The 27830-nt window shown below is 42.1% G+C and overlaps 1 protein-coding gene across 2 annotated transcripts in view; it reads right to left on the bottom strand.

Annotated features, from left to right (window-relative positions):
- LOC141100865 (gamma-aminobutyric acid receptor subunit rho-1) overlaps nt 1–27830 on the bottom strand; it is a 145077-nt gene that overhangs the window by 73358 nt on the left and 43889 nt on the right. Inside the window, exon 1 of one of the 2 annotated variants that reach the window (XM_073589579.1) lies at nt 23170–23632. The exons of the other annotated variant lie outside the window; for it this stretch is intronic. Coding sequence (XP_073445680.1) covers nt 23170–23195 — 26 coding nt within the window. The 5' untranslated portion in view covers nt 23196–23632. Of the gene's footprint in view, nt 1–23169; nt 23633–27830 lie in introns of those variants that run through there. 2 annotated transcript variants of the gene reach the window in all.

Raw genomic sequence — 27830 nt, 5'->3', positions numbered from 1 at the left:
TATGATATCTAAACCAGTCACCGTCAGGGTGGTGAACGGCGCAACTCTACCCTCACAGATTACCCACCAGACCGACCCCTTGTTACTCTCGTGGTCTCCATCTCATCAGGAGACGATATCCCTCCTCGTCATACCCGAGGGTATCGACCAGGTTCTTCTAGGGGTCCCCTGGTTGCGGTATCATTCTCCCCATATAGAGTGGTCCTCGGGAGGATTCTTGGGTGGAGTAAATCATGTGAGGGTAGATGTATGAGGGAGTGCGTTCAGGTTGCCTCCACCGAGTTCCCCACAGATCTCTCCTCGCTCCCCAAACACTATCGTCAGTATGCAGACGTGTTCTCCAAAAAGGCAGTGGAGACCCTTCCACCGCATCGCCCCTATGACTGTCTTATTGACCTCTTGCTGGGTGCTGAGCCTCCCCGGGGTCGAGTCTACCCCTTGTCTCTCCCGGAGACAGAGGCCATGTCTCAATACATCAGGGAGAATCTGGCAAGAGGATTCATTAGGAAGTCAGTATCACCAGTGGGGGTGGGATTCTTCTTCGTCCAGAAGAAGAATGGAGAACTACGTCCCTGCATCAATTACAGGGGTCTTAACGCCATCACCGTTAAGAACAAATATCCTCTGCCCCTGATATTGGAACTGTTCGATAGATTACAGAGAGCGAGAGTTTGGCAGCACTATTTATTAAGCATATCTTTTGCCTTCATGGTATGCCGGATAAGGTAGTCAGTGACCGGGGCCCCCAGTTTGCGTCTCGGTTTTGGAGAGAACTGTGTAGTCTCCTCAGCATTGAGCTGAATTTCTCCTCGGCCTATCATCCCGAGACGAACGGGTTGGTAGAAAAGGCCAACCAGACCCTGGTCACATATCTACGATACTTTGTCTCGGCAAGGCAGGATGACTGGGCATCCCTGCTACCATGGGTGAAGTTTGCATTGAACAACGCTGTGGTCAATTCCACCGGTCAGTCCCCATTCCTCCTCAATTACGGCCAGCATCCTCGCGTCCCTGTTCCCATGCCCGTATCTTCCACCGATTCTAGGGTGGCAGACTGGGCAGTAGAGGCACGTGACGTTTGGGACCGCACTCAGGATGCCATCCATGCCTCCAAGGAGAGAATGAGGGCTTCTACCAATGCACACCGGAGCCCCGCTCCTACCTTCTCTCCTGGCAACTTAGTGTGGCTCTCCGCCCGTAACATCAGGTTGCGGGTCAAGTCCACTAAGCTTGCACCTCGCTACATTGGTCCTTTCAAGGTCCTCGAGCAGGTCAATCCTGTAGTCTACCAGCTGGCCCTTCCCCCACACCTGGGTATCACTGATACCTTCCACATTTCTCTCCTCAAGCCCGTTCACATGTGCTGGTTCTCCGAGTCATCTGCCGGGACATCAAGCTTGTCCTCGGATGAGTTTGAGGTGAACGCTATTGTAGGCTGTAAGGTGGTACGTGGAAAAAATTATTATCTGGTGGATTGGAGGGGTTATGGCCCAGAAGATCGGACCTGGGAGCCAGTGGAGAACATCCGCGCTCCACTACTCATTGCGGACTTTGAGCGTAGCGATGCTCAGGGGGGAGGGGGGTAATGTTAGGAGTAGAGTTTCCCCTACTGCACGGGGGGAATCTCAAGCCATGTCCTCTGCGGCCTCCCATTCCTCTGCGGCCGCAGAGATTCCTGCTCAGCAGAGGCGTCAGTCTAGACATCTTGCCCAGGCTAATGCTAGGCATCTGATTGCTCCTTCAGGCTCTGCTGTAACACCATGCTTGAATCAGCAGCAAGCAGACGCTCCAGGGACTAAGTCCTGTATTTTGTCTACTGAGCATGCCCGTGGGACGACCTCTCATTGGAGGTCGGAGGTCACATGCCCAGGTCCCGCTCCTGCTCGGACTGGTCCACCACTGGGAAGGTCCTGGAAGGATGCCACTATAAAAGAGTCACGTGGCCGCTCGGCCATGCGCTAGTATAGACTCTTATGCTAAAGGTGTGTATGATGATGATGGATGCATGTATCTGGTAACTGACTCATTTGAAACCCCTACCCTTGGTTGTGCCTGTTGTTAGGGTCTAGTGGTTAGAGTCAGTGCCTGTCAGTGGCTAGGCTTTAGTCCACAGTGCTCCAGGTCAGCACCTCACGTAGTGCCATATTGTGCCATCCAGCGCAAGGCACATAAGTACACCGAGTGCTGGTGAGTTTAGAGGGGCTCCGACCCTGTGTCTTGGGGCTTCGGCAATTATATTCGGTGGTAGTGCGGCTCTGTGAGGCAACAGAGTCCGCCTCGTACACACCGGGTGATGTTAACCCGCGTGTGTTCGCTTTTTATACCGCCATATAGTATCTGCCATTACTTAGCTGCAGTATTCCATCTCTGCACAGTGGACCCCAGGCTGCGAACGCACCTCATTATCATTTTATTATTTGGTGCGTTCCGCCAGCCTAACACATTATATGTCCATTTTGCAAGCTGGCGAGAAAATCTCAGCATACGGATGCCATACGGATGTCACACGGATGCTTACATGTGCAAAAATCGCATCCTCGCATTGCCAACGGATGACATAGGGATCACTGTTCAGGGAACATTTCTGCGATTTTTGACCGTAAAATATGGACCGTATTATTATACGTTGTGTGTGACTCCAGTCTTATACAGTAGGTATATTTTTGAGTAAAATGTAAATTGTTCTTTTAGTCTATAAATTTCCTACGACATGTCTCTGAATTTCCAAGCATTAAATTTTGTATTTTTTTTCTGAAAAAGAAAAATGGTCAAAATTGAAAAAAACCCCAGTGTTTTCAGACCTCAAATAATGCTAAGAAAACAAGTTCATAATCATTTAGAAATAACAATACTAATGTTTTAACTCAGGAAGAGTTCAGAAATCAATATTTTGTGGAATAACCATGATTTTTAATCACAGCTTTCATGCATCTTGGCATGCTTCCCACCAGTCTTTCACACTGCTTCTGGTGCAAAAATTTAAGCAGCTCTTTGTTTGATGGATTGTGACTATCCATCATACTCTTGATTACATTCTATAGGTTTTCAATGGGGTTCAATGGAGAATTGACAGGGTTTTGATGTGGTGGTCATTTAACTTTTGCCAGAGCTGTGTATATATATATATATATATATATATATATATATGATAGATAGATAGAATAAAAGCCGGCAATTCATGTGCCGTGTACAGTAAAATCAGAGTGACAGGATGGAATAGATAGAATAGATACAGTATACACACATAGAATAGGTAGGTCTATAGATGTGAGTGACACACGCATATATACAGTGCCTTGCAAAAGTATTTGGCCCCCTGGAACTTTTCAACCTTTTCCCACATATCATGCTTCAAACATAAAGATACCAAATATAAATTTTTCATGAAGAATCAACAACAGGTGGAACACAATTGTGAAGTTGAACAAAATTTATTGGTTATTTTAAATGTTTGTGGAAATTCAAAAACTGAAAAGTGGGGCGTGCAATATTATTCGTCCCCTTTACTTTCAGTGCAGCAAACTCACTCCAGAAGCTCATTGTGGTTCTCTGAATGATCCAATGTTGTCCTAAATGACTAATGTTGATAAATATAATCCACCTGTGTGTAATTAAGTCTCTATATAAATGCACCTGCTCTGTGATAGTCTGAGGGTTCTGTTTGATGCACAGAGAGCATCATGAAGACCAAGGAACACAACAGGCAGGTCTGTGATACTGTTGTGGAGAAGTTTAAAGCCGGATTTGGATACAAAATGATTTCCAAAACTTTAAACATCCCAAGGAGCACTATGCAAGCAATTGTATTGAAATGGAAGGAGTATCATACCACTGCAAATCTACCAAGACCCGGCCGTCCCTCTAAACTTTCATCTCAAACAAGAAAACTGATCAGAGATGCAGCTAAGAGGCCCATGATCACTCTGGATGAACTGCAGAGATCTACAGTTGAGGTGGGACAGTCTGTCCATAGGACAATAATCAGTCGTACACTGCACAAATCTGGCCTTTATGGAAGAGTGGCAAGAATAAAGCCATTTCTCAAAGATATTCATAAAAAGTGTCATTTAAAGTTTGCAACAAGCCACCAGGGAGACACACCAAACATGTGGAAGAAGGTGCTCTGGTCAGATGAAACCAAAATCGAACTTTTTGGCAACAATGCCAAATGAAATGTTCAGCATAAAGGCAACATAGCTCATCACCCTGAGCACACCATCCCCACTGTCAAACATGGTGGTGGCAGCATCATGGTTTGGGACTGATTTTCTTCAGCAGGGAGAGGGAAGATGGTTAAAATTGATGGGAAGATGGATGGAGCCAAATACAGGACCATTGTTTAAGAAAACCTGTTGAAGTCTGCAAAAGACCTGAGACTGGGATGGAGATTTGTCTTCCAACAAGCCAATTATCCCAAACATAAAGCAAAATCTACAATGGAGTGGTTCACAAATAAACGTATCCAGGTGTTAGAATGGCCAAGTCAAAGTCCAGACCTGAATCCAATCGAGAATCTGTGGAAAGAGCTGAAAACTGCTGTTCACAAACGATCGCCATCAAACCTCACTGAGCTTGAGCTGTTTGCTAAGGAAGAATGGGCAAGAATTTCAGTCTCTCGATGTACAAAACTTATAGAGACATACCCCAAGCGACTTGCAGCTGTAATCGCAGCAAAAGGTGGTGCAACCAAGTATAAAGTTAAAGGGGCCGAATAATATTGCACGCCCCACTTTTCGGTTTTTGAATTTCCACAAAAATTTAAAATAACCAATAAATTTTGTTCAACTTCACAATTGTGTCCCACTTGTTGCTGATTGTTCACCAAAAATTTACATTTGATATCTTTATGTTTGAAGTATGACATGTGGGAAAAGGTTGAAAAGTTCCAGGGAGCCGAATACTTTCGCAAGGCACTGTACATGTATATATATTAGATAGGTAGAAGAAAAGCCCGCAATTCAGCAGCCGCGTAGTGTAAAATCACAGCAGGAGCTGACAGGACAAAAGAGATGGATTGCATTCAGTAAATACACATAGAATTGTTAGTGACAAATTCTATTAGTATTCTGTGTGCAGCTTAATGTACATGTATCTATAATAAATGCCCTAAGCAGCTTCCGGTTGTAACAACTTCCGTCCAGTTGTAACCGGTGACGTCACCGCACACCTCTTTCCATGTTAACCCTCAACACACCACTCCTCCTCAACACACACACTCCTCTCACCTTTCACCATCTCCACTCACGTCCACTCACTCTTTCACTCCGCATACGACCCTTTCTCTCACTCCGTCTCTCATACTCACGCCGTCATCGCCGCTGATCCGCGCCATTCTGGATTCAGACGTCCTCCACGTCGGCGAAATCTTGCGAGTTTTCACCGACGCCATTTTGGATACCGACGTCGTCCTCGCCGGCGACATGTTCTTGCGGCGACGCCATCTTGAGTATCGCGAAATCCCGCGATACTCAAGATGGCGTCGCCGGAAGAATATGTTGCCGGCGTGGACGACGTCGGGATCCAAAATGGCGTTGGCGAAATCTTGCGAGTTTTCGCCGACGCCATTTTGGATCTCGACGGCATCCACGCCGGCGACATGTTCTTGCGGCGACGCTATTTTGGATCGGCGAAATCCCGCGATACTCAAGATGGCGTCGCCGCAAGAACATGTCGCCGGCGAGGACGACGTCGGTATCCAAAATGGCGTCGGCGAAAACTTGCAAGATTTCGCTGACGCCATTTTGAATCCCAACGTCGTCCACGCTGGTGACATGTTCTTCCGGCGATGCCATCTTGAGTATCGCAGGATTTCACGATACTCAAGATGGCGTCGCCGCAAGAACATGTCGCTAGCGTGGACAACGTCTGGATCCAGGATGGCGCCGGCGGAAGAAGATGTCAGGGATCGTGGAGCAGCGGCGATAACGGCGTGAGTATGAGAGACGGAGTGAGAGAAGGGGTTGTATGTGGAGTGAAAGAGTGAGTGGACGTGAGTGGAGATGGTGAAAGGTGAGAGGAGTGTGGGTGTTGAGGATTAACATGGCAAGAGGTGTGATGCTATCGCATCCTCCCGATGCAATAGCATCGGGCCATAATCTAGTTTAATTAATAAAAGACTAGCTTGGCCCGTGCGAAATATTCGCACATTGGTCGTCGGGGGCACAGGCAATTTCAGAAAAAGCAAGCTGGTGAAATGTAAATGTATCTCATGAGCTGATGAACCCAGACAGGTATTTATATATGTAGATTGGTAATACAATAAATTGTTTTGATAAGTAGAGGCCAAAAAAACAAAAAACATTTCTGGATGAGGTGCCACCTGCAGGTCAGTGTGTCTTTCTGCAGGTTTATGAGAATGAATGTTTAAACTGTATTTAGTGATAAAATTGTGGATGTGTGGTTTGTTTGGCTATATTCTTGCTGAAGGGAGCAAGTTTACCTTTCAAATGGTGTATCAGATGTGTGTGTGGGTCGAAATAATCAGCGAAAAAGCAGCGCATGTTTACAAGTGTGTTGGTAGTGTGCTTTGGGGTACTGTGGTGCCACCTGCAGGTCATTTTTCCTTACTGCAGGTTTATGGAAATTAATGTTTAAACTGTATTTTGTGATTAAATCGTGGTTGTGTGGTTTGTTTGGCTATTTTCTTGCTGAATGGGACTTTCAAATGGTGTATCATTTGTGTGGGTGCAGTATGAACAGGGATACAAAGGAATCACCGAAAAACAGTGTTTAGAAATAATAGAATAGATAATTTTTCTAAAAAAAATTGTGTGGGCTCCCGCACAATTTTTGTAACCAGCAGATGGAAAGCCAATGGCTGGGGGCTGAAATTTATAGCCTGGGAAGCGAGTAATACCCATGGAGCTTCCCAAGCTATTAATATCAGCTTACAGCTGTATACTTAGCCTTTATTGGTTATTAAAATAGGGGCCTGGCATGGGGTCCTCCTATAATTAATAACCAGCAAAGGCTATGCAGACATAGCTGGATCTGAGCTGGAAAAAAAAAGCGCAGATGAACACACTCATAAAATAACATTGGTCCGAATTCAATCCAATTTTTTATTGGATTGCATTTGATTTTATCGCAAGTGGGAATGAGCCCTTAGAGTGTTATTCAGCATGGCAGACTTCTGCCTGGTTCCCTAAAGACACCTTACTTTGTGGTCAGGTGACAGTCCTGTGCTTCCAGCTCTAGGCTCTAGCCTCTTGGGGTATGTGCACATTTGGTTTATCAGCAGTCTACCTACTGTACATATTTGCTGCGCTTCACACTGTAAAACCAGAACTAATGGTCAATAGCAAGTAGTAATTGCAATGTAGACCTAGAAGCAGTGGATTTACTTCTAGATTGCATCCCAACACAGAATACTTGGTGCCTCAAATTCTTTCAGACAACATGTTCATATGCAGCAGTAGATTTGCGCACATACTGCTATCATGCAATGTTGGTAATAAAGTGACCACACTTGATTGCTATATAGTGCCTATATAACAGTGCTATTCAATAGTCCCTTAAAGGGAATCTATCAGCAAATTTTTGCTAAGAAATCCAGCATGATGTAGGGGCAGAAAACCTGATTCCAGCATTGTATCACTTACTGTACTACTTGTTGCAGCTTTGATAAAATCTCTATTTTCTCTACTGCAGCTGGAGAAGTGGTCAGAATGCTGAGCGGTGCATGACAGTGTCTACACCCCCGGTTGGCAGCTTCCTGTGTACAGTGTACATTGTCAACAAACTGCCAATAGGTGCTGGGGGCGGGGTTACAGATATTAGCTGGACTGCCTGGCACTTGACACACAGTCCTGTAATGGTAATAATCACCTGAATGTATTGAAGCTACAGTAAGCTGCTGAGTAAGTGACACATCCCTGGAATTAGGCTCTCAGCCCCTACATTATGCTGCTCTCAGATTAAAGAGCTAAAACTTGCTGACAGATTTTAATGCCACAATTAGTATCAGCTTGGGCCACTGTGATCTCCATGTGGAAGGTAATGTTCTGCCTATTGCACATGAAGTTTACTGTGCTGATGAGCAGTGCCATACCTACTATAAATACAAGACATAAGGCTTCTTTGCAGTCAGTGGTGGGGCAAGGATTTCACTGCTCTGTGTGACACTATCATAGTGATCAGAGTTGCAAACTTGATTTAATGATTTTTTCTGAACAATGTTTCCAAAAAATCATGGGCAGACAACATTTTCTATGCACTCACTGAAATACCATAATTAATTAAGATCTTAAGGTTTATGTCTACAGTTTATCTAATTTAACCCCTTCACCCCCAAGGGTGGTTTGCACGTTCATGACCGGGCCAATTTTTACAATTCTGACCACTGTACCTTTATGAGGTCATAACTCTGGAACGCTTCCATGGATCCCGGTGATTCTGACATTGTTTTCTCGTGACATATTGTACTTCATGATAGTGGTAAAATTTCATTCAAATAACTTGCGTTTATTTGTGAGAAAAATGGAAATTTGGCGAAAATTTTGAAAATTTCGCGATTTTCCAACTTTGAATTTTTATGCCCTTAAATCACAGAGATACGGCACACAAAAAACTTGATAACTAACATTTCCCACATGTTTACTTTACATCAGCACAATTTTGGAACCAAAATTTTTTTTTGTTAGGAAGTTATAAGGGTTAAAAGTTGACCAGCGATTTCTCATTTTTACAACACCATTTTATTTTTAGGACCACATCACATTTGAAGCCACTTTGAGGGGTCTATATGATAGAAAATACCCAAAAGTGACACCATTCTAAAAACTGCACCCCTTAAGGTGCTCAAAACCACATTCAAGAAGTTTATTAACCCTTTAGGTGCGTCACAGGAATTTTTTTGAATATTTAAAAAAAAATGAACATCTAACTTTTTTTCATAAAAAAAATACTTCAGGTTCAATTTTTTTTATTTTACCAAGGGTAACAGGAGAAATTGAACTGCAAAAGTTATTGTGCAATTTGTCCTGAGTACGCAGATACCTGATATGTGGGGGGAACGACTGTTTCGGCGCATGGCAGAGCTCAGAATGGAAGGAGCACCGTTTGACTTTTTCAATGCAAAATTGGCTGGAATTCAGATTGGACGCCATGTCACGTTTGGAGAGTCCCTGATGTACCTAAACAGTGGAAACCCCCTACAAGTGACCCCATTTTGGAAACTAGACCCCCCAAGGAACTTATCTAGATATGTGGTGAGAACTTTGAACCCACAAGGGCTTTACAGAAGTTTATAACGTACAGCGGTACAATTAAAAAATCATATTTTTTCCACAAAAATGATCTTTTCACCCCAATTTTTATTTTCCCAAGGGTAACAGGACCCTAAAAGTTATTGTGCAATTTGTCCTGAGTACGCTGATACCCCACATGTGGGGGTAAACCACTATTTGGGCGCATGGCAGAGCTCGGAAGGGAAGCAGCGCCATTTGACGTTTTTGGCTGGAATTGAGATCGGACACGATGTCGCGTTTGGAAAACCCCTGATGTACCAAAACAGTGGAAACCCCCCACAAATGACACCATTTTGGAAACTAGACCCCCTAAAGAACTTATCTAGATGTGTGGTGAGAACTTTGAACCCCCATGGGCTTCACAGAAGTTTATAACATAAAGCCATACAATTAAAAAATCATATTTTTTCCACAAAAATGATCTTTTCACCCTCAATTCTTATTTTTCCAAGGGTAACAGGACCCTAAAAGTTATTGTGCAATTTGTCCTGAGTACGCTGATACCCCACATGTGGGGGTAAACCACTATTTGGGCGCATGGCAGAGCTCGGAAGGGAAGCAGCGCCATTTGACGTTTTGGGCTGGAATTGAGATCGGACACCATGTCGCGTTTGGAAAACTCCTGATGTACCAAAACAGTGGAACCCCCCCACAAATGACACCATTTTGGAAACTAGACCCCCTAAGGAACTTATCTAGATGTGTGGTGAGCACTTTGACCCCCCCAGTGCTTCACAGAAGTTTATAACACCCGGGCGTGAAAATAAAAAATTCGTATTTTTTCCACAAACATGATCTTTTAATCACCATTTTTTTATTTTCCCAAGGGTACCAGGAGAAATTGGACCCCAAAAGTTGTTGTCCAATTTGTCCTGAGTATGCTGATACCCCATATGTGGGAGAAAACTACTGTATGGGCACACGTCGGGGCTCGGAAGGGAAGTAGTGACGTTTTGGAATGCAGACTTTGATGGAATGGTCTGCGGGTGTAATGTTGCCTTTGGAGAGCCCCTAATGTACCTAAACAGTGGAAACCCCCCACAAATGACACCATTTTGTATACTAGACCCCCCAAGGAACTTATCTAGATGTGTGGTGAGCACTTTGAACCCCCCAGTGCTTCACAGAAGTTTACAACGCCCGGGCGTGAAAATAAAAAAATTCGTATTTTTTCCACAAACATGATCTTTTAGTCACCATTTTTATATTTTCCCAAGGGTACCAGGAGAAATTGGACCCCAAAAGTTGTTGTCCAATTTGTCCTGAGTATGCTGATACCCCATATGTGGGAGAAAACTACTGTATGGGCACACGTCGGGGCTCGGAAGGGAAGTAGTGACGTTTTGGAATGCAGACTTTGATGGAATGGTCTGCGGGTGTCATGTTGCCTTTGGAGAGCCCCTAATGTACCTAAACAGTGGAAACCCCCCACAAATGACACCATTTTGTATACTAGACCCCCCAAGGAACTTATCTAGATGTGTGGTGAGCACTTTGAACCCCCCAGTGCTTCACAGAAGTTTACAACGCCCGGGCGTGAAAATAAAAAATTCGTATTTTTTCCACAAACATGATCTTTTAGTCACCATTTTTTTATTTTCCCAAGGGTACCAGGAGAAATTGGACCCCAAAAGTTGTTGTCCAATTTGTCCTGAGTATGCTAATACCCCATATGTGGGAGAAAACTACTGTATGGGCACACGTCAGGGCTCGGAAGGGAAGTAGTGACGTTTTGGAATGCAGACTTTGATGGAATGGTCTGCGGGTGTCATGTTGCCTTTGGAGAGCCCCTAATGTTCCTAAACTATTGAAACTCCCAACAAGTGACCCCATTTTGGACACTAGACCCCCCACGGAACTTATCTAGATGTGTGGTGAGCACTTTGAACCCCCAAGTGCTTCACAGAAGTTTATAACACTCGGACGTGAAAATAAAAAAATCATTTTTTTCCACAAAAATGATATTTTTGCCCCCAATTTTTTATTTTCCTAAGGGTAACAGGAGAAATTGGACCCCAAAAATTGTTTTGCAATTTGTCCTGAGTAGGCTGATACCCTACATGTGGGGGTAAAACACTGTTTGGGCGCATAGCAGAGCCTGGAAGGGAAGGAGCACCATTTGACTTTTTCAACTCAGAATTGGCTGGAATTGAGATCAGACGCCATCTTGCATTTGGAGAGCCCCTGATGTGCCCAAACAGTGGAAACCCCCAATTCTAACTCCAACCCGAACCCCAACACGCCCTTAACCCTAACCCTAGCCCTAACCCTAGCCCTAACCCTAACCCTAGCCCTAACCCTAACCCTAGCCCTAACCCTACCCTAACCCTACCCCAACACACCCCTAGCCCTAACCCTAGCCCTAACCCTAATGGAAAAATGGAAATAAATACATTTTTTTAAATTTATTATTTTTCCCTAACTAAGGGGGTGATAACGGGGGGTTTGATTTACTATTTATGGCGGTTTTTATGTTTGGCGGCTGTCGCACGCTAAAAGACGCTTTTTATTGTAAAAATAGTTTTTGCATCACCACATATTGAGAGCTATAATTTTTCCGTATTTTGACCCACCGAGTCATGTGAGGTCTTATTTTTTGCGGGACAAGTTGACGTTTTTATTGGTACCATTTTCGGGCACGTGAAATTTTTTGATCGCTTTTTATTCCGATTTTTGGGACGCAGAATGAACAAAAACCAGCGTTTCATGAATTTCTTTTGGGGGGGGTGCGTTTACACCGTTCCGCGTGCGCTAAAATTGATAAAGCGGTTTTATTCTTCGGGTCAGTACGGTTACAGCGATACCTCATTTAGGTCGTTTTTTATGTTTTTGTCGGTTTTATGCAATGAAAACTACTTTATATAAAAAATAATTATTTTTACATCGCTTTATTCAGCGAGCTATAACTTTTTTATTTTTTCGCTGATTATGCTGTGTGGTGGCTCGTTTTTTGCGGGACAAGATGACGTTTTCAGCGGTACCATGGCTATTTATATGCGTCTTTTTGATCGCGCGTTATTACACTTTTTGTTTGGCGGTATGATAATAAATCATTATTTTTTGCTTCGTTTTTTATTTTTATTTTTTAAGGGGTTCGCTAAAGGGGTTAACTAATGGGACAGTTTTATAGGGCGGGTCGTTACGGACGCGGCGATACCTAATATGTGTACTTTTATTGTTTTTTTTTTTTATTATTTCCAAAAAATGGATTTATTGGGGGAATTTTTTTTTTTTTTTTTCTAATTTATTTGGCGATTTTTTTTAAATTATTTTTACACTTTTTTTTATTTTTTTTTACTTTATTAAATAGTCCCAGGTGGGACATCACTGTCCTGTGACAGATCGCTGATCTGTCACATCACAGATCACTGTGACAGATCAGCGATCTGACACAGGCACTGCAGAAGAAAATTTTGCACAGTCACACATCTGGACCCTGAGAGCGTCATAGGCTATGTTGTGAGGCCAAATTTTAACCCTGTGCGTTCCAATTCACCAAACAATTTTGCCCCTATCTACATAATGGGGAAAAAGTGAAAGGAAAAGTGTTGGAGGCAAATTGACAGCTGCCAGATGTGAACAAGGGGGACTTAAAGAATGAGAGCGATGGCGCCAAAGAGTATATACCGTACAGTTGCTAAGGTGGGGCCCTGACATGGGATACTCACCACACACGGGGATATGAACACACACACAAAATGCGCCACACACTACCACGTGCTTCAACACATATACCACCCTCAGCACACATTTCACCACACATACACCAACCTCGCCACATAAAAGTCAAAACACAAAAGTCGCCACTCAAAACTCGCCACGCTGTCCCAGAGCTGTTTAAAAGATGAAAAATGAGCTGTGATTGGTTGCTATCAGCAACAGTTTTCTTTGTAGACAGTTGTGGTAACTGAGGCCTATTATTCTTATCATTTCTATGGTGCTATCATCCTTCTGTAAAGCTGAAAATAACACAATTTATTACCGTGCCAACACAGACCACCCTCTGACACAGACTGCAGGGGGAGCCCAGTATCACACAGGATAGGATTAGATACACGGCTCAGCCGTCAGTATCACACAGGATAGGATTAGATACATGGCTCAGCAGTCGGTATCACACAGGAGAGGAATAGATACATGGCTCAGCAGGCAGTATCACACAGGATAGGATTAGATGCACAGCTCAGCAGTCAGTATCACACAGGATAGGATTAGATACGCAGCTCAGCACACAGTATCACACAGAATAGTATTAGATACACAGCTCAGCAGACAGTATCACACAGAATAGGATTAGATACACGGCTCAGCAGTCAGTATCACACAGGATAGGATTAGATACACGGCTCAGCAGTCAGTATCACACAGGATAGGATTAGACACACGGTTTTTATGTGCAATATAATCATTATAATTTGTTATAAATAACCACAGTTGGTTACTATGCCCAGGCAACGCCGGGCTCTTCAGCTAGTAATACTAATATGAACACATTAGCAGCATTTATTGTGAACTGTAAAATATTGAAAATTGCAGTCATAGTAATCGAAATCACAGAATAATAAATAATTTTACGAATAGGAGAAAAGTGACCTGTCTGTCACGAGGGCACTGTTCATGGTTACCTGGCAGTTCCAAAATGGCTACCAAGAACAGGCTTGCTGCTAGCTACTTGACTTCCAGAACCCAGGGGCTGAACGGACCTTCACCCTTTAACCCCTGTACAGGGTTCTGGCCTTAAACAGGGGTCCCAGACCTAGGGCTACACAGCCAGCTGCTGTTTTGTGGCACAAGCGGGCAAGAAGGATAGTCAGATAGCTGGGTCAGAACTAGGAGGTATAGGGGGTATAAATTTGTCAGGCAGGAGAAATGTCAATAAACTAACCGAGGTCAGGAAACAGGATAAACCAGGATGAAAAATCAGCTGCACAGAACACAGGTAAAGCCAGCTACAAGCATTGACTGGCAGTGGGAATTCGCTCACAGGGATTTATATAGTGAGCAGCCCCAACCAGTGCGGACACCAGGAAGGAACCCAAACTAACTGGATTATCCCCATAGCTTCAGGACTGGCCAGAGCAACAAGTTACTGAAATACAATAGGATTGATGCCGACAAGAATAACCTGCCGTAAAGGCGTAATGCCTCCTAGGAGCTGATACAGGAAACGCTACAGATGTTACACTATCCAGACAGCGCTTGGCAACCCTGATAATGGTTTCCTGTAGCTTTCATTTGGTGGATTTTCTCATGTACAGTAGGTTTATAAAGGCTCAACTGAATTCCAAACTGCCTATATAAATACCGGTGCCACTAACTTGTGTGTAGTCAAAAGTCCAAAACACATGGATCCTTGATACAAACGTGAATTAGAACCGATTTTTTTTTACTTAAAGGAAATGGTTAATTATGGCATTATGGTAATTCAGCTTTTCTAAAAAAAATATTCCATATATTATACCTATCATCAAAATGTGCAAGAGAACAACCAAACTGAAGATATCAATGGTAAAAAGGTAGCAAATTACAAAATGGATAAAGTACAAGATTTGGATTAAACAGTATGGAGTCATGGTATAAAATAGACAGAAATATTGGAAAGTAAAGGAACAAAAAAAAGTAAAAGGGAGAATAAAAAAGTTGGGGGCAATTTGCAGTCAGGTTGCCCATTAATCTACAATGGGGACTGAGATAGCAGCCACTTTTGAAAAGCTCTCAAATCTTGAACAGTATCCTACTGGTCCATGTGGTGAGAAGCATCAGTATTCTACAGCAGTCCGCTTCTTCATTCTTTGGATATAACCACTGACTGGGGTTCAAATGCTGCTATTGGCAGTAGGCGAATTCTGTCTTACCTGCAGTTACACAACTGGTCTATGAGCCGGACATGTACATCCAAAGTGCCTGATCTGACAGTGAAAACACTTTGCAGCTGCCCTTTACTTTGGTTATTAGTAGTGACTATTGTTGAGCGAAACAGGTCGGCCAGATTCATAAGTCGCTGACTTATGGCAAAGTCGGGTTTGGCCGACTGAAACCCGACCATAGCGTGAAGTCGGCCATGCGGTCGGCAAAACAAGCGCCAAAGTCAGATTTCCCAGAATGTTTGCACGTGACTTTTTTCAGCCACTGAGCAAGGACGTACACTGTGGGCAACGGGATGACATGTGCAGCATCCGGTGGAGAAAGAGAGAAAGTTTTTGCGCACTTTAAAAAAGCGGTCCGGCATGTAGGTGTGTTTACTGTCCTCCACTCCCTGCCGACTTTGCTTCCCCATTGACTTGCATTGGGTTTCGTGTTTCAGTCGGACCTTCGACCTTTCCTGATAGTCGGCCGATTTCGTTCGACTCGACTTTTGAGAAAGTCGGGTTTCATGAAACCTGACTCGACCCTAAAAAAGGCAAAGTCGCTCATCTCTAGTAGTGACCCCACCATTATTACATATATTACATATGCCACACAACGAGCCTGATGGTTAAAAACTGTTTCACAACCCAATTTGAATAGACTTTATATTACAGCAACTAAAACTTTCTTTTTAGGTCATTATACAATGAGTCTGGAAAGTGTTCAGACCCCTTTAAATTTTTCACTCTTTGTTTCATTGCTGCCATTTGGTAAATTCAAAAAAGTTCATTTTTTTCTCATTAATGTACATTCTGCACCCCATCTTGACTGAAAAAAAAACAGAAATGTAGAAATTTTTGCAAATTTATTAAAAAAGAAAAACTGAAATATCACATGGTCATAAATATTCAGACCCTTTACTCAGTATTGAGTAGAAGCACTCTTTCGAGCTAATACAGCCATGAGTCTTCTTGCGAATGATGCAACAAATTGTTCACACCTGGATTTGGGGACCCTCTGCAATTCTTCCTTGCAGATCCTCTCCAGTTCTGTTAGGTTGGATGGTGAACGTTGGTGGACAGACATTTTCAGGCCTCTCCAGAGATGCTTAATTGGGTTTAGGTCAGGGCTCTGGCTGGGCCAGTCAAGAGTGGTCAGAGAGTTTTTCTGAAGCCACTCCTTTTTTATTTTAGCTGTGTGCTTAGGGTCATTGTCTTGTTGGAAGGTGAACCTTCAGCCAAGTCTGAGATCCAGATCACTCGGGAAGAGGTTTTTATCCAGGATATTGCTGTACTTGGCCGCATTCATGTTTCCTTCAATTGCAACCAGTCGTCCTGTCCCTGCAGTTGAAAAACACCCCCATAGCATGCTGCTGCCACCACCAAGTTTCACTATTGGGATTGTATTGGGCAGGTGATAAGCAGTGCCTGGTTTTCTCCACACATACCACTTAGAATTATCACCAAAAAGTTCTATCTTCGTCTCATCAGACCAGAGAATCTTATTTCTCGTAGTCTGGGAGTCCTTCATGTGTTTTTTAGCAAACTCTATGCGGGCTTTCATTTGTCTGGCACTGAGGAGAGGCTTCAGTCAGGCCACTCTCCCACGATTGCTCAGTTTGACTGGATGGCCAGGTTTAGGAAGACTTCTGGTGGTCCCAAACTTCTTCCATTTAAGGATTATGGAGGCCACTATGCTCTTAGGAACTTTGAGTACTGCAGAAATTCTTCTGTAACCTTGGCCAGATCTGTGCCTTGCCACAATTTTGTCTCTGAGCTCCTTGGCCAATTCCTTTGACCTCATGATTCTCATTTGGTCTGACATGCACTGTGAGCTGTGAGGTCTTATATAAACAGCTGTGTGCCTTTACAAATCAAGTCCTATCAGTTTAATTAAACTCATCTTGACTCCAATGAAGGAGTAGAACCATCTCAAGGAGGATCACAAGGAAATGGACAGCATGTAACTTAAATGTGAGTGTCTGAGCAAAGTGTCTGAATACTTATGACCATGTGATTTTTCACTTTTTCTTTTTTAATAAATTTGCAAAAATTTCTACATTTCTGGGTGTTTTTTCAGTCAAGATGGGGTGCAGCGCATTAATGAGAAAAAAATGAACGTTTTTGAATTTTACCAAATGGCAGAAATGAAGCAAAGAGTAAAAAATTTAAAGGGGTCTGAATACTTTCCATACCCACTGTACATACATGGACAAAATTGTTGCTACCTCCTGTTAAAGTACGATAAACCCACAATGATCACTGAAATTTCAGAGGCCCAAGCTCCAAGACTTTTATGCTTTGCCACATATCCTCCCATCCAAGCAAAAAATATCACAGATAACAGTGATAATTCTCTATACAGACAATGTAGTAGCTGTCCTGTGAAGTCCGATGTAACAACACAGATAAAAGTAAAACTCTGAGAACAAATAATGTAGCTGTTACCTGCAGTCCTATGTAACACCACAGATAACACAGTGATAACAGTAATAACTCTGAGTACAGATAATATAGTGGCTGTTAACTGCAGTCCTATGCAACAACACAGACAGTGGCGTAGCTAGTGTCCAATGGTCCCCAGTGCAAATTTTGGACCATCCTGGCTCCTTCTTTTAATAATCTCCCCCATCCTAGACACCATGCTATAATATTTTCCCCATCCTGGGAACCTTCCTGGCTTAATGTCCCCATCCAGGTATAAAGTACCCATTCTGGTATAATGTCATTCATCCTGATATAATGTTCCCATCCTGGTATAATGTCCTCCATGCTGGTATAGTGTCTCTAATTATGGTATAATGTCTGCCATCTTGGTATAATGTCTCTATTCTGTTATAATGTCCCCCATCCTGGTATAATATCACCAATTCTGATATAATATCCCCCATCCTGGTATTATATCCTCAAGTCTGCTTTAATGTGTCCTATGCTGGTATAATGTCCCCCATGCTACTATCAGGTCCTCAAGTCTGGTATATTGTCCCCCATTCTGGGCCCCTTCTGTTCTTCTGCAGCAAATTTTAAATAGAAACAAGTGACTCTAATCACTTTCCTCTGCTCCCATGCTATGCAGCATCCTCTTCTGTAGCTGATGCAAGAGTCGGCAGCTGACTTCAGCGTGCAAGTATGAGCAGCACATGATGTCACTGCCATGCATGTCACTTGCAAGCCAACATCTGCTGACATAGGTGATTTTTGCAACGCAGGGACCTAGTGGATTTCTTCGCCACCATATATTCAACCTGAATGTGCGTCTTAGGATGCATCCTCACGAGTCCAGTTTCGATCTCACCCTATCCAAGGGTGTTACCTACAGTACAGTCGTATGTAACATCAGTGATAGTTTAAAGATATTGTACATGAAACTTGCAGTCCTATGTAGCACCACAGCTTACACAATATTTATATAGGCAACAGGACCAAACCAAAGTGAATAGATATTTTCAACAAGCTGGAAACTGCTGTCCTCATAAATGTGCACTGTGTTGGCAAAAACCATGAATGTAATGCAGTAGATGTCATTACATAGCTAGACCACGTTCCCACCTGCATTTGGATATTTCTTTGGTCTGTTCTTTTAAAAAATAAACAGGATTAACTATTGCATAATGAAGCAGCACGGTGACTCAGTGGTTTGCACTGCAGCCTTGCAGCACTGGGGTCCTAGATTCAAATCCCACAAAGGACAACGTCTGCAAAGAGTTTGTATATTCTCCCCTTGTTTGTGTGAGTTTCCTCTGGGTTCTCCGGTTTCCTCCCAGGCTCCAAATATCTAATGAGCCGAGACCGAGTTAGCGTGGCCGGAACTATCGGGACTGTCACCACTATTGCCGGGGGAAGGTTCTTCTGGGAGGGGAGGACCTTTGCACTGGACAGCAGGGGGCGTGGGGGAGATAAAAGGGACTGAGTGCGGGAACGAGAGAGATTAGGCGGGAAGGCGACAGGAGAACAAGGAGAAGGTTGACTCCCTCCCCACTGCGCCGACAACTAACTCCACATCATCCATCCCCCAGCGCTCAGACTTGCAAACTGACTGTGTCCCTACTGACCTGTCTTCGGACCATTCCTTGCTGGACGGCTCCTTCCCGCCCTCAGTGGCAGACAATCTGACTTGCTCCGTTCCTAGAGACTACTTCAGAGGATCGCACGCTGCCGCGGCCTGCAAAGGTGCACACGGTTCGTGTTTGGTGCCATTCCAGAGGAAGGACTGTTTCTACATTCCAGCACACTCAATCCAAGCAAGACTGCATACATCAGCACAGTCGGGAGACAGTGCTTTTCGTTCATCCGTAGCAGAGCCAGAGACATTGTCCACGATCTACGACGTCGGCGGGAGATATTCCAGCCTTTCCCCAACAAAAACTGCAAGTGATAAGTTATCTTTTTCGTACATCTTTTTCTCAAATATTGTGTTTGTGTGCCGTTACTGATCTCGTTTCCCTGCGTGGAGTATTCCTTGTATGATAATAACCTGTTCTAGTAAATCCTGTTAACCCCTTCTCTGCCTCCGGCTCTTCACTGCATCCAACAAATCTTATCCCCTTACATTAGCTCCAATGGGGACAGTGCCGATAATGTTTATAAACTGCTGTGGAACTAATGATGCTATATAAGTGAATAAAATAAATATATTTGCATAAATTTAAGCATAAGGACCCCATTAACCTCTTCCCAACATATGCATGCCGAACCCTCATTATTTTGACAGATAATGGCTGATTGAATTATTCATCATCTGCCTCTAATAGCCGCGGGTGCAGCAGAGCAGCGCTTGTGGCTGTTAACATGTTAAATGTGTTAAATGTCTATAACAGTACGGGGGTGCCATTCCAAGTGCCCATCATGTTTGTCATGAAGATGCTCCTATCCATAGCAGACCGTGATGTTCGCTATACAGTATATATTTAGTACAATCAGATGATCAAGTCCTCTAAGATGACTAAGGCTAGTTTCACACTAGCGTTCTTGGGCGCAGCGCAGGGCCGACGCCAAGCCCCGCCCCCGGCCGTGCCCCCTCCAGTCAGTTCCTCCTCTGATCGCATGAGGCTGCATGCAATCAGCGTATCCTATATTTAGCGTTGGATACGCTGATCGTGCGCTGACCATGCGCTGGTCTGATTTTGCTGGCACTGCGCCCTTTTGGCGCTGCACCCAGCGCACAACAACGCGCTTTGTTGCATTTTTGTGCTCTGGGCGCAGCGCCAAAAGGGCGCAGGGCCAGCAAAATCAGACCAGCGCATGGTCAGCGTATCCAACGCTAAATATAGGATACGCTGATCGCATGCAGCCTTATGTGATCAGAGGAGGAACTGACTGGAGGGGGCGCGGTCAGGGGCGGGGCTTAGCGACTGCCCTGCGCTGCACCCAAGAACGCTAGTGTGAAACTAGCCTAAAGAATATAGTATAAAGTGAAAAAGTGTTGTTAAAAGTTCAAATTACCCACTATTAAAAATTAAAGCAATTCAAAAATAAACAAAACATACACATACTGTATTTTGGTATCACTGCATTAGTAAAAGTCCGATCTATCAAAATATAAAATTAATTAATCCAACTGGTAACTGATGTAACAAGAAAAAAATAATGAAAATGAATTACCTTTTTGGCCGCAGTAACATTGCAGTAAAATGCAATAAAAGGCAATCAAAACATCATATCTACCCCAAAATAGTATCAGTATAAACAGCTGGAAAATAGTGACACAAGCAAAAATTTTCTTTTTTTTTTTTTTTTTTTTTTTTTTTTAGAAATTTACAATTTGTTTTCACTACTTAAATAAAAAACTATGTTTGTATATTGCCAGAACGGTTTTATCGTATAGTGAACATGGTGAATAAAAAAACAACTGTGGAATTGCGCTTTTTTTTGTAATTTCAAAGCACTTGGAAGTTTTTTCCCATGTTCCAGTGTCTCATATGATCAGGGCCGGTTTTGGGCAAAGTGGGGCCCTAGGCAAAGTTTAAAATGGGGCCCCAAATGCTAACATATTGCACATCACACTGAAGTATTTTGGTTGTATTTACATGCGCTGAGTTCAGGCCGCTAAATGAGTGTGATCAATATTGAAATCGTTCAACACTTGTTTCCCCGCCTCTTTCCACCATCTGAGAATGAATGATGGGGACAGAACAATCACTAATGGATCACTAACAGAACACCATACAGTATCATGTTATCAGCAGCACATCTACAGTTTACACCCCATAGTCCTCCATATAATATAATTTGCCCCATAGTCCTCCATATAGTATAATACACTCCTCAGAGCCCTTCATATATTAAAATACACTACTGTGTCCTCCATATTGTATAATACACTCCTCATAGTGCTCCATATAGTATAATGCATCACCATAGTCATCCATGTAGTACAAATCACTTCCCATAGTATAATGCACCCCATAGTTCTTCATATAATGTATTCCCCATAGTCCTCAATACAGTACAATGCAGCCCACATATAGTATAATGCAGCCACCCCATAGAGCATAATGCAGCCACCCCACAGAGTATAATGCAGCCACGCCATACAATATAATCAATATAATGTAACCCCCTCATAGAATATAGTTCAGCCCCCCTCTTATAGTATAATGCAGCCACCCCATAGAGCATAATGCAGCCACCCCACAGAGTATAATGCAGCCCCGCCATACAATATAATGTAACCCCCCATAGAATATAATGAAGCCCCCCTCTTATAATGCAGCCACCCCTTAGAGCATAATGCAGCTACCCCACAGAGTATAATGCAGCCACTCCACAGAATATAATGAACCCCCCCAGAATATAATGCAGCCCCCTCATATAGTATAATTCAGCCCCTCCATAGAATATATGGCAGCCCCCTCATAGAGTATATTGCAGTCCCCCATAGAATATAATGTAGCCCGTTATATAGTATAATGTAGCCCCTCCATAGACTGCAATGTAGCCCTCCTCATATAGTGTAATGAAGCCCACCTACAATATTATCTAGCCCACATAGAATATAATGCAGCCCCCATAGAATACAATGCAGCCTTCTTATATAGTATAATGTAGCCCCCTCATAGAGTATGATGCAATCACCCCCATAGAATATAATAAATATAATACAGCCCCCCATAGAATATAATGTAGCCCCAAATAGAATATAATACAGCCCACCTCCCCATAGAATATGATATACCCCACATATTATATAACATAGCCTCCCCTGTAGAATATAATGTAAAATGTACCTTCTCATGGTATATAAAAGAGCCGCATAGTATATAGCTCAGCACCACATGGTATATAGCCCAGCATTACATGGTATATAGCCCAGCACCACATGGTATATAGCACAGCCCCACATGGTATATAGCCCAGCACCGCATGGTATATAGCCCCGCCACACAAGGCATATAGCCCAGCACCACATGGTATATAACCCAGCACCACATGGTATATTGCCCAGCACCACATGGTATATAGCCCAGCCACACATTGTTAGGGACGGCGGAACGCACCAAATATAAATAATAGGAGGTGCGTTCGCCGCCCGGGTCCATCGTGCGGTAGGTGTAAAGACCGCTGCTGGTTAATGGCAGATTCGCCAGAGGGCGGAGTACAGCGCTCGGGTTAGCATCACCCGAGGTGCTAGGAGCGGCTCTGTTTAAGGCACAGAGACGCCCTAGAGTAATTTAGAAATAAACGCTGGGCCTGTTCACATCACAGGGCCAGCCAGCGTGTGGCGTCGCTGCCGCGAACGCCAAGAGGTGCTGCTGACTGCAGCGCGACGTAAACAGAAGTCACTTAACGACAGTGCCGGAGGAACCGGACACTGTCGGACGCTAGTACTAGGTGCGGAAAACACAGTGGCGTACTAGCCTGCCACTACCTGGCGCTGACTAGAACCAACACTCTGTCACCATTCTTATTATCAGAGGGCTTCTTAATAAGTGAGTCACCAGAACATGCATCCATCACCAATCACACTCGGCATAATATGAAATAAGAGGGGATTATAGGGAGAAAAATGGGAAGCGCAAGCTTCTAAGTGTAGTAGTTAATTGTCAAAGGTATATGCTCAGTGTGAATACACTCACCTATTTGGTGTCTTGAGATACTGCATGTAGATCCAGTCCCTGGATCACTCCATTCCTCTTTCCATTCAGTTTGCTGCAAAGATCTGGGAACTATTGAGAGCACTGGAGAGTGCTTTCATAGGTTATAACACTTGGTGAATGTTTTTCCCAGCAATATGCGCTCCTGAAGGATGATGATGGAACTTGATATTTAGGTTCAAGGATGATTTTTATTTTTGATTAAAAATAGAATACAACCGGTTTCGACTGCTAAGAGTCTTCCTCAGGTATAATGTCAAGAATATAAACGGATCTGTCTGAACACATTTTATAGCAGATCTCCCTGCATGTGGTTTTGGGTGGGGGCTGAAAGGTCTGTTTTTCAGACACACCCAGATACTCAGATATGCAGGATTTTGCACTCTGAGGAATTAAACAAAACCCATAAACCAAATAAATGTTACACAAAAAGTTTCACACAAAAAAATTTTCACATAAAAAAACAATTAAAAAATATATATATAAAAATATTCCAAACTTTTCACACTAAATTTTTTTTTTTTTTCCCTTTTTCTAAAAACACTATAAATAATATTATGTGTAAAATTTCTTTCAAATGTTATTAAACATACTGAGGTGTGATTTGATACAAAAATATAAAATCCTACAAACATGTACATTATAGCAAAATTTAATACTCTTCCTTAAAACTCTTCCTAATAAAAGTATCATATGCCCTCTATAACATCATTTAATCCATCCGGGTATAATGTACCCAGACGGAAGATCCAATATGATTCTTTCCGGTTTAGCTTTTGTATCCTATTAGTACAATTCTCAGGTATTTGCTCCAGCGGAGTCACGGAAATATTGAATGTTTTATTACGCTTCAAAGATAAGTGCCGGGATAAACTCTGTTTTAAAAAACCATTTTTAGTATTGTGTCTGTGGCCATTCATACGGGATCGTAAGGACTGAGTGGTCCGACCCACATATTGCAGCCCACAGGCACAGGTGATAGCATATATAACAAAATCACTATCACACGTTAATTTTTGCGTGATTGCTATGGTTTCACCCGTACTGTACGACGTAATGTATTGAGCCATATGACTGATAATTTCACAGGTAAAACATTTTCGGGAACCACATCGATAGATACCCAGTTTGAAAGCATCAGTTTCATTTATCCTAATTTTTTCTTTTTTCTTTATACATTCCCGTTCCTTATCTTTGGTCATTCTGAGATTACTAGGGGCAATTATACCCTTCACCGTTTGGCCCCTACGAAAGGTAATATTGGGTCTATCTGGTAAAAGTTTTTTCAAAAAAGTATCCTTTTTCAACAAGTACCAATATTTGTTTAAAATATTTCTTATCTCTGTATTACTACGATTAAAAGCGGTAATAAAATTGTACTGCCACCCATCTTTTTTTCTTTCCTTATTCCTATTTTTGTTTACATTAATTCTCTGCTCAGGTTTTTCTCCTCCTTCTTTAGTTGTCCCCTCTTCCACTTCCTTGTTTTTATTCTTCTCTCTAGATAAACACTCCTGCTGAGTTCTTTCTAGATTAGTTCTGTATGCTGCCATAATTAATCGTTTTGGATATTTCTTATCCGTAAATCTATCAATGAGAATTTTCGATTGTTCCACATAATCTTCCTTATTGGTATTGTTTCTCCTAATTCTGCGGAATTGGCTATAAGGAATGTTTTGCTTCCATTTTTGATGGTGTGCACTTCGATAATTGAGGTAACCATTTGTGTCAGTTTTCTTGAAATATGTTTTCGTGCAGATTTTTTTATTTTTATGGTATATTTCTAGATCAAGAAAATGTATTTTTTCCTTATTAACCTCTGCAGAAAAAGTAATACCCCAGTCATTCCTGTTTAATGCCACAATAAATTCTTGAGCTTCAACTTCAGTGCCTTTCCAAAATACAATTAAATCATCAATAAAACGACGATAATATATTATGTTGTTACAGTAAGGTTGCTGACACAGGGGCGATGAGGACTCGAAGCACCCCATGAAAAGATTTGCGAAACTTGGCGCTACCCGAGTCCCCATTGCGGTGCCAAGCCGCTGTATATACAATTGCCCCTGGAAGGTAAAAAGGTTATGTTCTAATATGAATTTTAAACCCCTTATTAAAAATTGTCTCTGTTGTTCTGGCATATCTGCTATCCCATTCACGTAATGTGAAACTGAATTAATTCCCAATATATGATCAATATTGGAGTAAAGGGCATGTACATCTAAAGTTATAAACATGTACTTTTCTTCCCAAACAAAATTTTCGCATTCTTTTATTAATTGACTGGAGTCTAGGAGAAAAGAAGGTAATTTTCTGACTAGATCCTGTAAGTACAAGTCGATATAATGCGACAGCTGGCTGGTTAATGATCCGATACCCGAAATGATCGGTCTTCCGGGAGGTTTCACAGGATTTTTATGCACCTTGGGCAGGTGATAAAAGAGGGCTGTATTCGGATTTTTGTTAGTCAGGAAACGTTTTTCCCTTTTATTTAGAATGTTTTGGTTAAAGGCAGTGTCTATCAACCTATGGTATTCTTCAATATGTTTCTTGGAAGGATCAGCATCTAATTTTGTGTAGTATTTTGCATCTGATAGTATACTATATGCTTCCTCCAAATAGTCATCTCGGTCCTGAATGACAATACCCCCTCCTTTATCTGCCTCTCTAATTACAATTTTATCATTGTCCTTTAGTTTGTTTAAGGCTTCTTTTTCTTCCTTTGAAATGTTAGTTTTTTGAAAGGGTCCTTTATGCCTTATTGGTATCGGATCATTAACCAGTCAGCTATCGCATTATATCGGCTTGGCACCGCAATGGGGACTCGGGTAGCGCCAAGTTTCGCAAATCTTTTCATGGGGTGCTTCGAGTCCTCATCGCCCCTGTGTCAGCAACCTTACTGTAACAACATAATATATTATCGTCGTTTTATTGATGATTTAATTGTATTTTGGAAAGGCACTGAAGTTGAAGCTCAAAAATTTATTGTGGCATTAAACAGGAATGACTGGGGTATTACTTTTTCTGCAGAGCTTAATAAAGAAAAAATACATTTTCTTGATCTAGAAATATACCATAAAAATAAAAAAATCTGCACGAAAACATATTTCAAGAAAACTGACACAAATGGTTACTTCGATTATCGAAGTGCACACCATCAAAAATGGAAGCAAAACATTCCTTATAGCCAATTCCGCAGAATTGGGAGAAACAATACCAATAAGGAAGATTATGTGGAATAATCGAAAATTCTCATTGATAGGTTTAGGGATAAGAAATATCCAAAACGATTAATCATGGCAGCATACAGAACTAATCTAGAAAGAACTCAGCAGGAGTGTTTATCTAGAGAGAACAATAAAAACAAGGAAGTGGAAGAGGGGACAATTAAAGAAGGAGGAGAAAAACCTGAGCAGAGAATTAATGTAAACAAAAATAGGAATAAGGAAAGAAAAAAAGATGGGTGGCAGTACAATTTTATTACCGCTTTTAATCGTAGTAATACAGAGATAAGAAATATTTTAAACAAATATTGGTACTTGTTGAAAAAGGATACTTTTTTGAAAAAACTTTTACCAGATAGACCCAATATTACCTTTCGTAGGGGCCAAACGGTGAAGGGTATAATTGCCCCTAGTAATCTCAGAATGACCAAAGATAAGGAACGGGAATGTATAAAGAAAAAAGAAAAAATTAGGATAAATGAAACTGATGCTTTCAAACTGGGTATCTATCGATGTGGTTCCTGAAAATGTTGTACCCGTGAAATTATCAGTCATATGGCTCAATACATTACGTCGTACAGTACGGGTGAAACCATAGCAATCACGCAAAAATTAACGTGTGATAGTGATTTTGTTATATATGCTATCACCTGTGCCTGTGGGCTGCAATATGTGGGTCGGACCACTCAGTCCTTACGATCCCGTATGAATGGCCACAGACACAATACTAAAAATGTTTTTTTAAAACAGAGTTTATCCCGGCACTTATCTTTGAAGCGTAATAAAACATTCAATATTTCCGTGACTCCGCTGGAGCAAATACCTGAGAATTGTACTAATAGGATACAAAAGCTAAACCGGAAAGAATCATATTGGATCTTCCGTCTGGGTACATTATACCCGGATGGATTAAATGATGTTATAGAGGGCATATGATACTTTTATTAGGAAGAGTTTTAAGGAAGAGTATTAAATTTTGCTATAATGTACATGTTTGTAGGATTTTATATTTTTGTATCAAATCACACCTCAGTATGTTTAATAACATTTTAAAGAAATTTTACACATAATATTATTTATAGTGTTTTTAGAAAAAGGGAAAAAAAAAAAAAAATTTAGTGTGAAAAGTTTGGAATATTTTTATATATATATTTTTTAATTGTTTTTTTATGTGAAAATTTTTTTGTGTGAAACTTTTTGTGTAACATTTATTTGGTTTATGGGTTTTGTTTAATTCCTCAGAGTGCAAAATCCTGCATATCTGAGTATCTGGGTGTGTCTGAAAAACAGACCTTTCAGCCCCCACCCAAAACCACATGCAGGGAGATCTGCTATAAAATGTGTTCAGACAGATCCGTTTATATTCTTGACATTATACCTGAGGAAGACTCTTAGCAGTCGAAACCGGTTGTATTCTAT

This window comes from Dendrobates tinctorius, unplaced genomic scaffold (assembly GCF_039654945.1).
Source record: "Dendrobates tinctorius isolate UK_male_01 unplaced genomic scaffold, ASM3965494v1 ptg000111l, whole genome shotgun sequence".
Classification (NCBI taxonomy): Eukaryota; Metazoa; Chordata; class Amphibia; order Anura; family Dendrobatidae; genus Dendrobates; species Dendrobates tinctorius.
Note: the sequence above shows the minus strand (reverse complement) of the source record. Positions and strands in the feature narration are given on the sequence as shown.